The sequence below is a fragment of the Phodopus roborovskii genome, unplaced genomic scaffold (assembly GCF_943737965.1).
Source record: "Phodopus roborovskii unplaced genomic scaffold, PHOROB, whole genome shotgun sequence".
NCBI classification, from domain to species: domain Eukaryota; kingdom Metazoa; phylum Chordata; class Mammalia; order Rodentia; family Cricetidae; genus Phodopus; species Phodopus roborovskii.
In genome coordinates this window covers 11,567,599-11,579,803 of record NW_026126571.1, presented here as the reverse complement: position 1 = coordinate 11,579,803, position 12,205 = coordinate 11,567,599, and the positions used below count along the sequence as shown (strand labels likewise).

Below are 12,205 nucleotides of genomic sequence, written 5' to 3'. Positions count from 1 at the left end.
TCCCCAGGTGTCTGCTGATGCCAGTTTATTTCTTACTTATATTCTGATTTGCCACACAAGCGATGCTGACTCTACTTTTAAGAGATGTAGACAGGGAGAATAGTATTAGGTCATTTGGTAAGGTTTGTATGAAGAGATAAATTCACAAACCGTAAATGTTAATATAATTTTTATGTTGTTTTTGTTGTTTTCATTAATAACCTTAAGACAAATTCTACAGTCATCAATGAAGTTGCTTTTTAATCAAATATTATTAGTACAGAGAATGAGGGATAGTCATGAAAATTACAGCAAGTGACTGTCAAATATTCAGCCATAAGCAAAACACCATGTTACCAGGTCTAAGGCAAGGGAAACCTGAAGAAGATGATTCACAAAAATTTGAGAGCTAGAAAATGAAGAGAAATGCTTTCTTATAGGGCACAGTATTGTCTGTTTTGAAATCTTAAGAAAAAGATATGTTCACAGTGATCAGTGCTAAATACTACTGCACTCAGAAAGAAAGAATAAAAAATGCTTCTATTGAAAAGTACAGACAATGGCTGTTCTTTTCTCCCAGTGACCAGAGCTATGAAGAAGAATAATGCCAACACCGTCAGAAACACACACACACACACACACACACACACACACACTCCAATACATGCTAACACGAAGTAAAGAAACATCAATTAGAAATGGTAAATACGCTATCTCTGCGGGTCCACTCGGAGTTCCTGCAGGCAAGATCCTTGACCCCCAAATCCTGGCCTCTGCCAAAGAACGAGGTCTCAGCTGGAGAGCGCCAGTTTCCAGTGAGATCCCACTTTCCTGCAAAACCTTCCCAAGTTCCAGCTCAGCCCTTGTGGCCAGAGGTGAGTCTGGGCCCAATCGGGGTTGCCTGTCCCCTACAACCTCTTTTCCCCCCTCCTCCGCCCGAACTCCCTGGGTTGGCCCCTGATCCTGCTGCTCCTGTCTCTGGTCCCCATCTAGAGCACCCTTGGAGCTCTGATACACCCCCACCCAACCCCACTGCCAGCCTACCTCCCCCCTACCACAGAGAGCTACAGATATTGAATCTCAGACCCACATAAGCCCATCGGGGAAGTACCATAGGGAGAGGGGGGATACACCACCAACACCTACTGGAAGAAGCTATGGGAAGAAGGCAATACAAGAGAACACCTAACAACAGAAAGACAAGCATGACACCACCAGAATCTAGGGAATCCACACCACCTAGAATGGAACGCAACAACAAAGCAGAGGAAGCAGAAGGGTACGACTTAAAAATTACCATCATAAAAATGATAGAGGCCCTCAAAGAAGATGTGAGAAAAATCCCTTAAAGAAATGGAGGAAAAAACAAAGAAAAAAGTGGAAGAAATGAACAAATTCCTTAAGGAAAGTACAGAAAGCCAAGAAAAAACAATTAGCCAGGTGAAGGAAACGGTTCAAGACTTGAAAACTGAAATTGAGAAAATAAAGGCAACACAAACAGAAGGAATGCTGGAAATTGAAAAGCTGGGCAAAAAATCGGCAACTACGGACACAAGCATAATCAATAGAATTCAAGAGATGGAAGAGAGAATCTCAGGCGCAGAAGATAAACTAGAAGAAATAGATTCATCGACCAAAGATAATCATAAATCCAACAAATCCTTAACACAAAACATCCAGGAAATGTGGAACACCATGGAAAGGCCAAACCTAAGAATAATAGGCATAGACGAAGGTGAGGAAGCCCAGCTCAAAGGTGCCGAAAACATATTCAACAAAATCATCAAGGAAAACTTTCCAAATTTGAAGAAGGACATGCCCATGAAAGTACAAGAAGCATACCGAACCCCAAATAGGCTGGACCAAAGAAAAAAGACCCCTTGACATATAATAATCAAAACACCTAGCATACAGAATAAAGAAAGAATATTAAGAGCAGCGAAGGAAAAAGGACAGGTAACATATAAAGGCAGACCTATCAAAATTACACCTGACTTCTCCATGGAAACCCTCAAGGCCAGAAGGTCCTGGATAGATGTTCTAAAAGTATTAAGAGAACACGGATGCCAGCCTAGGCTACTATATCCAACAAATCTCTCAATCAAAATAGATGGAGAGAACAAGATATTTAATGACAAAACCAGAATTTCCCAATATGTATCTACAAATCCAGCCCTACAGAAAGTATTGGAAGGAAAACTCCAACCCAAGGAAGGTAACTACGCCCACAAAAATGTAGGCAACAGATAATCCAACTACACCAGAAACCTAGGGTGAAGCAGAACAAATATATTCACAATACCACTGCCAACAACAAACCTAAATCAAACAAGCATCAACAATCAATGGACCTTACTCACCCTCAACATTAATGGTCAACAAAGAGGCTGAGAAAGAAATCAGAAAAATATCACCCTTTACAATAGCCACAAACAACATAAAGTATCTTGGGGTGACGCTTACCAAACAAGTAAAAGACCTATATAATAAGAACTTTGTGACTCTAAAGAAAGAAATTAAAGAAGATACCAGAAAATGGAAAGATCTCCCATGCTCTTGGTTAGGTAGGATAAACATAGTAAAAATGGCAATCTTACCAAAAGCAATCTACAGATTCAATGCAATCCCCATTAAAATCCCACCACAATTCTTCATCGACCTTGAAAGGATAATAATCAACTTTATATGGAAAAACAAAAGACCCAGGATAGCCAAAACAACCCTATACAATAAAAGAACTTCAGGAGGCATCACCATTCCTGACTTTAAGCTCTACTACAGAGCTATAGTTCTGAAAACAGCCTGGTATTGGCATAAAAATAGACAGGTAGACCAATGGAATCTAATTGAAAATCCTGATATTAATCCATGCACCTATGAACACCTGATTTTTGACAAAACAGCTAAAATTATACAATGGGGCAAGGACAGCATCTTCAACAAATGGTGCTGGCACAATTGGATGAGGGTGTGTAGAAGACTGCAGATAGACCCATGTCTGTCGCCATGCACAAAACTCAAGTCCAAATGGATCAAAGACCTCAACATCAATCCAGCCGCATTGAACCTCTTAGAAGAGAAAGTAGGAGGTACCCTTGAACAAATTGGTATAGGAGACCGCTTCTTGAACATAACTCCAGGGGCATAGACACTGAAAGAAACAATTAATAAATGGGACCTTTTCAAACTTAGAAGCTTCTATAAGGCAAAGGACACAGTCGACAAGACCAAACGGCAGCCCACAGACTGGGAAAAGATTTTCACCAACCCTATATCCGACAAAGGGCTTATCTCCAAAATACACAAAGAACTCAAGAAACTAGTCAACAAAGCACCAAATAACCCTATTAAAAAATGGGGTACAGAACTGAAGAAAGAATTCTCAATGGAGGAAATAAAAAAGGCTGAAAGACACTTAAGAAAATGCTCCACATCCTTAGCTATCAGGGAAATGCAAATCAAAACAACTTTGAGATACCATCTTACCCCTGCCAGAATGGCTAAAATTAGAAACACCAGTGATGACTTATGTTGGAGAGGATGTAGAGAAAGTGGAACACTCCTCCACTGCTGGTGGGAGTGCAAACTCATACAGCCATTTTGGAGATCAGTATGGCAGTTCCTCAGGAAAATGGGAATTAGTTTACCACAGGACCCGACAATCCCCCTCTTAGGCATATACCCAAAGGATTCACATCCATGCAACAAAGACATCTGTTCAACTATGTTCATAGCAGCAGTATTTGTAATAGCAAGAACCTGGAAGCAACCTAGATGCCCCTCAATTGAAGAATGGTTAATGAAGATGTGGCACATCTATACAATGGAATACTACTCTGCAGAAAAAAATAATGGTATCTTGAAATTCGCAGGCAAGTGGATGGCACTTGAAGAAACCATCCTGAATGAGGTAACCCAGTCACAAAAAGAGGAACACAGTATGTACTCACTCATATATGGATTTTAGACCTAGATCAAAGGATCACCAGCCTATAATTCACACCACCAGAGGAACTAGGATACAAGGTGTATTCTAAGAGATTCATATAAAGTCCCTCACAGAACTGGGAAGGGACAAGTCCCCCAGAGCTCAGGGGAAGTGGGGGAGGACAGCGAATGGAGAGAGAAGTAGGAGAAAATGAGGGGTAGGAAAGGAAAACCTGTGCGACCAGGAGGATTGAGCCTGGTTAGGAATAGAAGATAGGAAAGAGAGAGAGAGAGACAGAGACAGAGACAGAGAGAGAGAACATAAAAGAGGGAGCCAATATTGGTTTGAAGATAAAATTGAACACAAAGAAAGGATGAGAGAACTACAAGACTGCTCCCAACTAACAATCTCAGCTTCCGTGGAAAGGCTATCATAAATGCCCTTCCCAGAGAGTGAGATCAACAACTAACTTCTCCATGGAGCCCTCAACTAATGCCTGTTGAAAATAGGAGCAAACACCCATACATACACACTGAGTCGAACTAGAACCCAGATGCAGATGGAGAGGACAAGACCACACGGCAGAAGCACATAGAGACAGCTTACCTGAACAAGGAGGAGCTAACAGGCCCCCAGACTGATAGCTGGGAAGCCAGCATGGGACTGACTCAGGCCCCCCTGAATAGGGGTCTCAGCCAGAAGGACTGAGCAGTCTAAGGGACCTCAGACAGTGGAGCCAGGATGTATCCCTGGTGCACAAAAGGACTTTGCAAACATATCCCCCATGGAGGGATAACTGCCTTAATCTAGAGACAGGAGAGAAGCCCTAGTCCCTACTTCACAGGACCTGTCAGATCTACATGACCCCAACTGGATGGCATTCCCCTACACATGGAATTGGGGTGGGGGATGGGAGGGGAGGGTGTTTAGAGTGCATGTGAGAGGGCAGAGAGGGTAAAAGGGAGGGAAGGAGGAAGGGAGGGCTTGGGGGGAGGGAGGGAGGGAGAGGGAACTGGGATCGACATGTAAAACAATAAATTAAATTAAAAAAATGCTTTGACTCCAAAATTTAAGTTGAAGGACAAGTTACTGGGGAAAAGGATTTCTATTTTTATTTCCACAGAAAATGAAAAGATGTGGATTCCTTTCAGACTAATGAGGTTTGATCACGCCAGACCGCCTGAAACAGAGTACAAGCTAATCCTACATTCAAAACAGCTGGACAAAACAGCCCTACAGACTACAGCCAGGATATCTGAATCTTCTTCGAATCCCCCCAAGACAGCGCCCCTTACCAGCAGGAAGTAGCTTGGAAAGAACGACGCCCAAATTCCCAAATATTGTGTATAAATGTTTGTTTTCATTTAATTGGACTTTGTTATATAAAATTAAATAAATAAAAAATTTAAAAACTATAAAAAGAAAATGGTAAATACGTCTTCAAAAGTGTTTAACTTGTAAGTGTTCTGATAAGAACATTAAGTCAAAATTCATAGATAAAACATACCACCTTAAAGTTAAGTTACATATAGCTAAAATAATGTCAAAGATTCTTATGATAACAATGGTACTAAGTCATTTAATATAAAGCTAAAATATAATAAAAATTTTAATATCCTTTGCAGTTTTAAAGGGGTGACACACTATGTATGTTTACATTTCCTCTTGTATTCACTGGGTGTCTTGAATGGTAGGTTGCTATTGGTGCATGGCATCAAGTGAAATACCATAAAGGGTAGTGTAGTGTAAGATACATAATTGCAATTTGAAATGGAGTTTCTATTGAAAATACAATACATTTGTTCCTTTATAAAGGCAAAATGTTATTAATCTAAACCACTGAATGAATATAGTAATATAATAAGTTGAGAACTACAAAATCCCACAAAGGACAGCACGATACAAGCTTTTGTGGGATAATGTTGATGAATTTTATTGAAAATCTTTTGAATTTTAATAGCTTGCATAGCACCTTCACTCAAAATATTCAATGTTGGATGAATAGATGAGTAAATTGTCTCTCTAAAGATGTATGGCTTATTAGATCTTCTGATTAGGTATGATGACATCTGTCTTTCATTGGCTCAGTAGACAGGAGAAGGGGGAAAAAATCATCCTGTAAGTTTTCCTGTTTTGTTCCTCTGCATTCTGGGTATTGTATTGTCACCTGAAGAAGAATGGAAACAGAAGGTCCTACTGAATATCACTATCATTTCAACTCCACTAAAATTTGGTTTTCATAGCCCTCCCTGACATTCCCTCCTGAAGGAGTTGATATTGTTAAGTATCAATTGAGAGGAGACAGATTCCCTAGGTAAAAACCATTAGAGAAAACACAATTGATCAAAATATATCAGAAGGTTATATGGTGCCAAGTCCCAATTGGTATATCTACAGCACAATTCCTGAATCTATGGTTCGAGATAACTGTAGATGATTAGATGGAAAGATTTTAAATGTGAGAGGAACAGTAAGTTTGCTGTGAGATTGTGTCTCCTACAAATGTCAGGGAGACAGCATCCATGAGGTCCTGTCAACATGAATACCTACAAAAGATCTCAACAAGAACAATGTCAACAAATCTGAATACATAGAAATGGGAAATCTCAGAGGGACTTAACCTTAAATAAGAACTGTGAGAATGAAATGGTCTTATCCAGACAAGAGAAATAAATTGTTTATGCAGTATCATGTGAGCATATTATAAGCGCTGTGATTTCAGCTTCTTTTCATAAAGGAGACTAGGAATGTGGAAAGTGACTCTCTGATTTTTTTCCCATGGAAAGTTCCAGAGCAGTCCAACAGCTTCCTATACTGCTATGGATGTTCCTGACACAATCTGTCTTCTATCAAAATTATCTGAACATGGAATCATTCAGTATACTACAAGCCATTGCTATTCCTTTTGGATTTGCAACAAAACTTATTGGCAAGACCCTATTGATGAAGACAACACACAGTTTTGAAAATAGACATGAATAAAGTTGGTATCTACAAAGTATCTCCTAATGACACATTGCTGCTGTACTTTTAAAACACGTTTTATAAAGTATGATAGCATTTTATAAAACCTAAAGATTCCCTGCTAAATATAAGGACTAGGTATACATAGTTTATAAACACACACACACACACACACACACACACACACACACACACACACACACACACTGTACAGGCACTGGATTTTGTCTGAATCTTGTCAACTTTTTTCAGTTGGACAGAAGTTAATGAAGAGATACGTGACTAGGCAGAATGATAAGAAGAGCAAGAAACAGAGTGCTTACAGCAAAATCAGATATCTAAATATGCCCCCCCTGCGAGGTTCAAGAACTATCTATCATGGAAGAGGTGCAGAAAATGAGGAAACATGGTGAGAAATGCCCTTTGACATGGCATAACTGTTGCAATTGTGAACTCATGGTAGCAGTGTTTACCCACACAAGATCTACAGAGAATCATGAGAGTCAGAATTCTGATATATATACGTATGTATGTATGTATGTATGTATGCATATGGAAGACAGTTTCCACAACTTCACCCATACTTTCTGTGGAGGCAGAACCACTCTTTGTAGAGGATGTGTTCATTGGTAGCATTCTCATGCTAGAATAGATGGCTCTATATTCATGCACAAATACACAGCACTAGCAAGACTTAGTGGGCTATAAAGACAGTGGGTGAGGAAAGTTGGGAAGGGAATTGTGTGACAGAGACATGGAAAGAATGAAGTGAGAAATGGGAGTAGATATTATGATATTTTCGTGTACACTTTTGCAACTCAAAATCGAAGAAAATAATAAAACCTTCACTTTAGCATCCGGGTAGACCCTAAATTCAAAGTTTCTCTCACTCCGCCTCTTCATTTTAATTACTGCAAGAACAAACTAAAAAATCAACTTTAATATTTAATAAATCCTTTGTCCTCTTTAATATAATTTTTCTCTCTTTTCTGGTTTGCCCGTATTTCATCTAAAGCAGAAATCTGTTTTTCTTTCTCATTTCCCCTCTCAGGATATTTTCACTCTGTTCATGTTTTATCTCTATTATTATAAAATGTATCATCACTTTCCTATTTCTATCTTTGTTAACTACTATTAGTAACTGATACAATATTGTTCTGCATAGTTTTCTCTAAGTTTTGAGTGTGGTCACGAATGTTTATGCTTTCTATCTCAACATTTGTGGGATATCCGACCACTTTTCTTAAGTTGGTGAGATTCCCAAGTCACAGCCAACCTGTGGTGACAGATGGTCATACAAATGTCTTCAGAAAAGCCAGAAAGAGTGACCCAGGAAACACCTGAGAAAATACTGTTTCAGATTGTTGAGTGTCACCGGACAAGCTGCTTCCTTTCCCAAAAGCATTTGATAACTGTACAATGGCAGGGCAAACACAGCTGCAGGGTTACGAATTATGTTTCTAATTATGTTCAAACTCAAGACTATAAGAAATATTTGAGGAGAAAACAGTCATATGAGTAAACCCAATTAAAAAAAACCCTGGAAATGTAAACTGGTAAGTGGTGACTCTCTTGTCCATTAGGTATGTTTTACACCAATTCTCTCTTGACAAAAACAAATGATTCCTTCACAAAGAACAATTGTATATTTTTCTTTTCAGTTTGTGTCAGTGACAACAATCAAGGAAGCAAATGGATAAGGATGTTTCAGGTAATGTAGATGGGGTATCAGAATGAACAGTCATGAGAACAACAACAAAATTAAACCAGAATCAAGGGCTGCTAACTGAGTTCATTTTTGCATCTGTGACACCAAAAGCCCAAAATCCCACATGAATTTCTTCAAAAGGTCCCAAAGCATCAGGCTCCACACTCTAACACTCATGCTGAATTTCCTATGTACAAATATTAATGCACATATGGAATATGTATTACCTCGTTAGTTTCAAGTCCTATGGAAAAGCCAGAAGGCACTATTACAAGCAAATACTCTACTACTACAGCTAATTAGTCAAAAATAAGTTGAATAGCTTAGGTAAGGTTGTACCATGGTCCAAGGCTCCAAATGAACCCAAGCAGACACAAAAAGTCTCCATAAGGCAAGATTTAATGCAGGGCAGGCCAAAAGAAGGGGGGTAGGTGAAGGAGCTGATCAATCATGGCTGCAGAACAGACTTGGGAGCTGAGCTGAAACCCCAAATGCAAGTTGAAGCAAGTATTTCAACAAAAAAACACAAACATTTGTTGCCAAGTTACAGTTACAATTTTCACCAATCGGGATTTAGAGATTAGGGGCTTCCTTGAGTATGCCATCATTGTCAACTGACCACAAGGTAAGCTTTTAAGTCCCACCAATCAGAGTCATTTGTTTCTTCTGTTGTTAGGAACATCCATGGTGTTTTCAGAGAAATGAAGATTCATAATGACTATTTCTACAGATTAAGTGGGAGCTGAGTCAGCTCTTGCAAGTTCCCAAGCTCCCCTAGGGCTTGGAAGCCTGAACTTTTGTTTCACCCCACAGGAAACATGGAGTTGGAAGACAAACTAGCAGTACTTAAGACAAAGTGCTTTTTGCCTGTTCCCAATAGAGGTATGAAATAGCTAGAGCAATTGAGCAAGTTAGAGGCTGCTTATACCTTAAACCTGATAACTTCAGCACAGGCACCAAAAAACTCCATATTGTAGTATGAACTTTCATACCAGGTACCAAAGTCAATGACAGACTTTTACATATCCACTAGCTACATTGAGCCATTTAAAGAAGCTCTAACAAGTACATATTAAACAGATTCCATTATTGCTGAATAGGAGTATGAACTCCGATTACGTCAAGTCAAGGTGCCTCATCTGTCAAGATCTGAGTCCTTTATTAATTCCAGTGAGCCCTTGCCTGTGCCTCTGGAACTAAAAAAGAAGGGAGTAGGTTTGGGATAGAGAACAGCTTCCTTTACTTTGCTGTCACATCTTTTCTATTAACCTCCCACCCATAGCAGAAAAAAAAAAAAAAAACAACCCAACATTTACAGCATGTGCTGAATTCTCCAGAGATTTGTCTGCTCCATGTTGTTTTTTCCTCTAGAACAATGCATGGAGGAGGGTGATTTCATGGACAGGGGAGTGACAGATATACGAATTCAAAATCATTGTATCCTAAATTGAAAATAAAGTCAAGCAAATAATTTTTACCTCTTTTGTTAAATAAAATGTGAGTGGTTTCTATTACTAGTTTTGAAAATACCATTGAATATAACTTCTGCAATCATAGTGAATATCTGTATTTTAAGTAAAAATACAACAGATAATAAATGTGAAATCCATGCATTGTTCTAACCAGCAATTTAAATCTTATTTCTCTTAGCAACTGAATTAGAGATTTTGCTTTTAGATATTCAATTTTAATGAGCACAATATCTCCAAATGAGTGAATGACTAATTGGCAAGGAAAGCCCTCAATATTTAAACACAATGGCTTGAATTAAGAGAGCGGATAAAACCAATATCATGAAGGACGTAGAGAACACTATGTACGAATATGTTTAACTAAAATCAGAGTTAAGATGGCAGCTCACTTGCTTCTGAAAAAAGACAGATTATACCTGACTTTAGAAGCCAATAAAGCAAAGGATTTCTGAACAGCAACGAAATACTAAAAGAATACCACTTAGGCACCAAAGACTCTATCTTTCCTTACAAAGTGTGTTTCCTATGACTGCTTCATACTTCAACTTCAGGCTAAGCCTATTAACTAATTGTGTTAAAGAGGAATCCTCTGTGATCTCAGTAATAAAAGTGCCAAATGGTAGGAGCTTGAAAATTTGTAGTTTCTTAGATGTGGCCAAGGAAACACATCACATACTCACAGAATATACAAAGTCCCTGATTTCTAGTCAGAAGGAAGAATGTTCTCTGTGCTGTGCTAGGAATGAGGACTCTGAGAGACCATGTGATTTCAGAGAGAGGAGTTACTTCTGCGCCAGTGCTCAGCCCTACCTAGCTCCTAATGATTTGCATGTGCCCAGAGCACAACCCATTGCTTTGAGTATATTTTAAAGATCTGGTCACATCCTTCTGTAGAGTCTGTCTGAATCACATGTGCCACAGCATGGACATGAGGACCTCTGCTCAATTCCTGGGACTGGTGATGCTCTGGCTCACAAGTAAGGAGGATTGGCTTTGGGAAATTTCTCAAAACACTGTGATCATTGTTGCTTGTCTTTGAGGGTAATCCTTCTGTAGTATTATTAATTTTGCTTTTATTTTCCTAATTCAGGTGCCAGATGTAACATCCAAGTTACCCAGTCTCCATCATCCTTGTCTGCATCCTTGGGAGACAGAGTTACCATCACTTGTAAAGCAAGTCAGGATATTAGCAAGTATATGGCTTGGTACCAACAGAAACCAGGGGAAGTTCCTAAGCTCCTGATCTATTATGCTTCCAATTTGCAACCAGGTGTTCCCACAAGGTTCAGTGGCAGTGGCTCTGGTACGGATTATTCCTTTACCATCAGCAGTGTGGAGTCTGAAGATTTTGCAATGTACTACTGTCAGCAAGGTTCTAACTTGTACCACAGTGATAGAAGTCATGACAAAAACCACTCATAAAAGCAGAAGTGAGAATATAAATTGTCCCAAATACTCTCTTAGTTGCTGACACCATGTCTCAGATGCGAACAGGCTCTGTTGACCACACGGAGCTTTTGTGAATGGCACAGAAAAGTTGTTCTGCACCCCACTCTCTACTTGATCAGTACAATTTTAGAGGCAAGACAATGCATACCATTATCCCATGAAAACAAAAGTATATATAGCTGATCCATCTGAATATCAGCAGTACTTGGGATGCATAAAAGAAAACTGAAGAAACTAAATAATCAAAGAAGGGACCGTTTTAGTACACAGAGGTTGAATAAAAGGAATAACCATTAACTGGCTTGTATTCTCTTATAATCTCTGAAGTAGATAGGAAATGTATTCTCAGCAGCTCTCCAAGAATACAGAGCTTTATATCAGGAATATCTAGGTTTTCTAATCATGTTATACTCTGACCTATTCAGAAGTCTAGGAATATCTCTGGGTATTGACATCAGAAAACATAGTATAGTTGATGTTACTGAATTTTCAGATAACAACTGGCAAGGGATAGATTCATAATTTGTGTATGTAATCTTTGAAGGATTATGAGTAATTCTAAGATCATAGTAAAATTAAAAACAGAAAAAAAGTCTTATCTAAGTCATATAGCAAACAGAAAGTTAAAATTTGCATAAAATACTTTGTAATGAAAATTAACATACCAGTTATCTTAATAAAATAAGATATAACTCCCTCATTTCC

At 38.8% G+C, this 12,205-nt stretch overlaps 1 protein-coding gene and 1 gene segment (V, D, J or C); one reads left to right on the top strand and one right to left on the bottom strand.

Annotated features, from left to right (window-relative positions):
* LOC127235735 (ribose-5-phosphate isomerase) overlaps positions 1-12,205 on the bottom strand; it is an 877,486-nt gene that overhangs the window by 640,978 nt on the left and 224,303 nt on the right. The window lies entirely within an intron of this gene.
* On the top strand, positions 10,940-11,473 carry LOC127235846 (immunoglobulin kappa variable 1D-33-like). The segment is given in 2 exon segments: positions 10,940-11,028; positions 11,142-11,473. Coding segments are annotated over 2 exon segments (399 nt in total).